The sequence below is a fragment of the Phytophthora infestans genome, genomic scaffold (assembly GCF_000142945.1).
Source record: "Phytophthora infestans T30-4 supercont1.3227 genomic scaffold, whole genome shotgun sequence".
In the NCBI taxonomy this organism is placed as follows: Eukaryota; Oomycota; class Peronosporomycetes; order Peronosporales; family Peronosporaceae; genus Phytophthora; species Phytophthora infestans.
In genome coordinates, this window is record NW_003305443.1 from 1 (window position 1) to 2,611 (window position 2,611).

Consider the following 2,611-nt stretch of genomic DNA (forward strand, 5'->3'; position numbering starts at 1 on the left):
TTGACAGCATCTTTGGCCTGCGTCGATCTTAATCGAACTAACATTCTTCGGTGCTGAGGACTCGAGGCTTAGAAGCGACGAATTCGTCTGCACCTGTTCAGTTGAAGGAGCTACAGCTGCACTCTTGCTGGAAATCGAGATGCCATCGATCAACGCATTGAGCCTATCGTTTTCCTCCTGAAAAGTCCCAATTGGCTCTGAACCCGATGAATCCAGAACTTCGATAAGCGGCGCTTTGCTGGTATCGAAACAAAACAAGCAGCAAGTTAAAACCATTGCAACTTTTTTCATACAACATTATTCCGACACACCGTTGCTTGTCGGACTTTACATCAATTGATGGCCGCTGCGGTTGCAGCAGCTTGGTCAACATGTCGAGGTCTGGGAATTCCTGGCCGGGCTCCTTCTTGGGTAGATGCACCACAATCGTTCCATTCTCCTGCACCACAACACTACGGTTAGCAACCTACTGCATCGCAATTACATCAGCAATTATCAGAGCGTTATACCTTATTGGGGTCGTACACTGCCTTTGCCAGCTCGTCGTCCACCACCTCGTGTGGGAAGTGCAACTTGAGCAGGTACGGCTTACAGAAGAAAGTGAAGTCTACGTTGTCCACATAGAACTCCATATCCGATACGCGCACAAACGGCACATGCACATGCACAAACACCCACGCGGCGTCCTGCGTCACATGAAACCTGGGCGTCGCCACCATCGCTCTACCCGCGTCAATTTAAATTCAAAGATGGCTACAGCTCGCTACGCCAGTCACACTCACATTTGTGTTGGAAACGTAAATTTATAGTACTGTGTTTACATCACTCAGTACGATGAATGTATTCGCTTAGGTACGACACTTTGGATCGCAACTGGGGAGAAACAGAGGAGAATCTCGACGGCTTTACCGTAGTTCGTTTCAGTTGATTATGACGGCGGACGTAGCAATGACGTCGGCAGATGACAGCGCTGGTCTCACCAGCTACTACGAGCAGAAGATCGAGCACCTGGAGCTGACGGTGCGTGACGAGACGCAAAACCTGCGGCGTCTTCAGGCGCAGCGCAACGAGCTCAACTCGAAAGGTGAACTAGATACCTTTTTCGCCAATTATTGATAAAATTAAGGGTTCTTACCACTGTTGCTTCGATGAAGTCCGCTTGCTGCGTGAGGAGCTGCAACTGCTGCAGGAACCGGGCTCGTATGTGGGCGAAGTAGTGAAGCAAATGGGCAAGTCCAAGGTGCTCGTCAAGGTGAACCCAGAGGGCAAGTACGTCGTGGATGTGGACAAGACCATCGACATTGCCAAGTGCACACCCAACACGCGCGTGGCGCTACGCAATGACAGCTACGTGCTGCACAAGATCCTGCCCACGAAGGTGCGCATCAAGCAAAGTGCTTGGATCCCGAATTATTAATTATGTGAAACCGAGGATCTCTAACTTTATATGCATAGGTGGATCCGCTGGTGAGCCTGATGAAGGTGGAGAAGGTTCCCGACTCAACGTACGATATGATCGGCGGTCTGGACAAGCAGATCCGCGAGATTAAGGAGGTTATCGAGCTGCCTATCAAGCACCCGGAGCTTTTCGACGCTCTGGGTGTGGCCCAGCCCAAGGGTGTGTTGCTGTACGGACCTCCTGGTACAGGCAAGACGCTGCTGGCTCGTGCTGTGGCTCACCACACGGACTGTACTTTCATCCGTGTGTCGGGTGCAGAGCTGGTGCAGAAGTACATCGGCGAAGGCTCGCGTATGGTGCGCGAACTCTTCGTCATGGCCCGCGAGGCTTCCCCGTCCATTATCTTTATGGACGAAATCGATTCCATTGGTAGTTCCCGTATGGAAGGCGGCGGTGGCGACTCGGAAGTGCAGCGCACGATGCTGGAGCTGCTGAACCAGCTGGACGGCTTCGAGCCTGCGCAGAATATCAAGGTCATTATGGCTACGAACCGTATCGATATCCTGGATGCCGCTCTACTGCGTCCCGGGCGTATTGACAGGAAGATCGAGTTCCCGAACCCGACGGAAGGGGTGCGTTTTATTTGCTTTTATGCTGTTAAAAGCGGACGAGTTAGTAATGATATGTTGTGTATTTAGTCGCGTATTGATATCATGCGCATTCACTCGAGGAAGATGAACTTGCTGCGTGGCATTAACCTCAAGGTTATCGCCGAGAAGATGCCGACCTCTTCAGGTGCCGAGTGTAAGGCTGTGTGCACAGAAGCGGGTATGTTTGCTCTGCGTGAGCGTCGGATCCACGTGACGCAGGAAGACTTTGAGATGGCCGTGTCCAAGGTCATGAAGAAGGACTCTAAAAGAGACCGCTTCTTCAACCGATCCGGCCGGTACAAGAAGTTCCGGTTTTCCTGCTTTCATTGCTTCACACACCTCTATCTTATTTAGCCGCAGCCTGGCTTTTCTTAATGTTCGCCAAATGCTCCTCATACGTAGCGGCAAACAAATGCTCCTGGCTGCCGTCCTTTTTCGTTACATAAAACAGATAATCCGATTTCTCCGGCTCCAGGGCCGCTTCAATCGACTTCAGGCTTGGGGCCGCAATCGGTCCCGGAGGAAGGCCTGCATAAATATAGGAATTATAAGGGCTGTCCAC

At 51.5% G+C, this 2,611-nt stretch overlaps 2 protein-coding genes across 2 annotated transcripts; one reads left to right on the forward strand and one right to left on the reverse strand.

Annotated features, from left to right (window-relative positions):
• Positions 1 to 28: 28 nt before the first annotated feature.
• PITG_22453 (uncharacterized protein) lies at positions 29 to 719 on the reverse strand (the record flags this gene model as incomplete). The annotated part of the gene is made up of 4 exons (XM_002909756.1): positions 29 to 37; positions 94 to 238; positions 312 to 439; positions 510 to 719. The coding sequence occupies 4 exons, from the start codon at positions 717 to 719 to the stop codon at positions 29 to 31; spliced, it is 492 nt and encodes a 163-aa protein (XP_002909802.1).
• A 149-nt stretch (positions 720 to 868) lies between these two features.
• On the forward strand, positions 869 to 2,156 carry PITG_22454 (26S protease regulatory subunit 8; the record flags this gene model as incomplete). Its single annotated transcript, XM_002909757.1, has 4 exons — positions 869 to 1,084; positions 1,155 to 1,378; positions 1,456 to 2,031; positions 2,130 to 2,156. The coding sequence occupies 4 exons, from the start codon at positions 931 to 933 to the stop codon at positions 2,154 to 2,156; spliced, it is 981 nt and encodes a 326-aa protein (XP_002909803.1).
• Between the last annotated feature and the right edge of the window lie 455 nt (positions 2,157 to 2,611).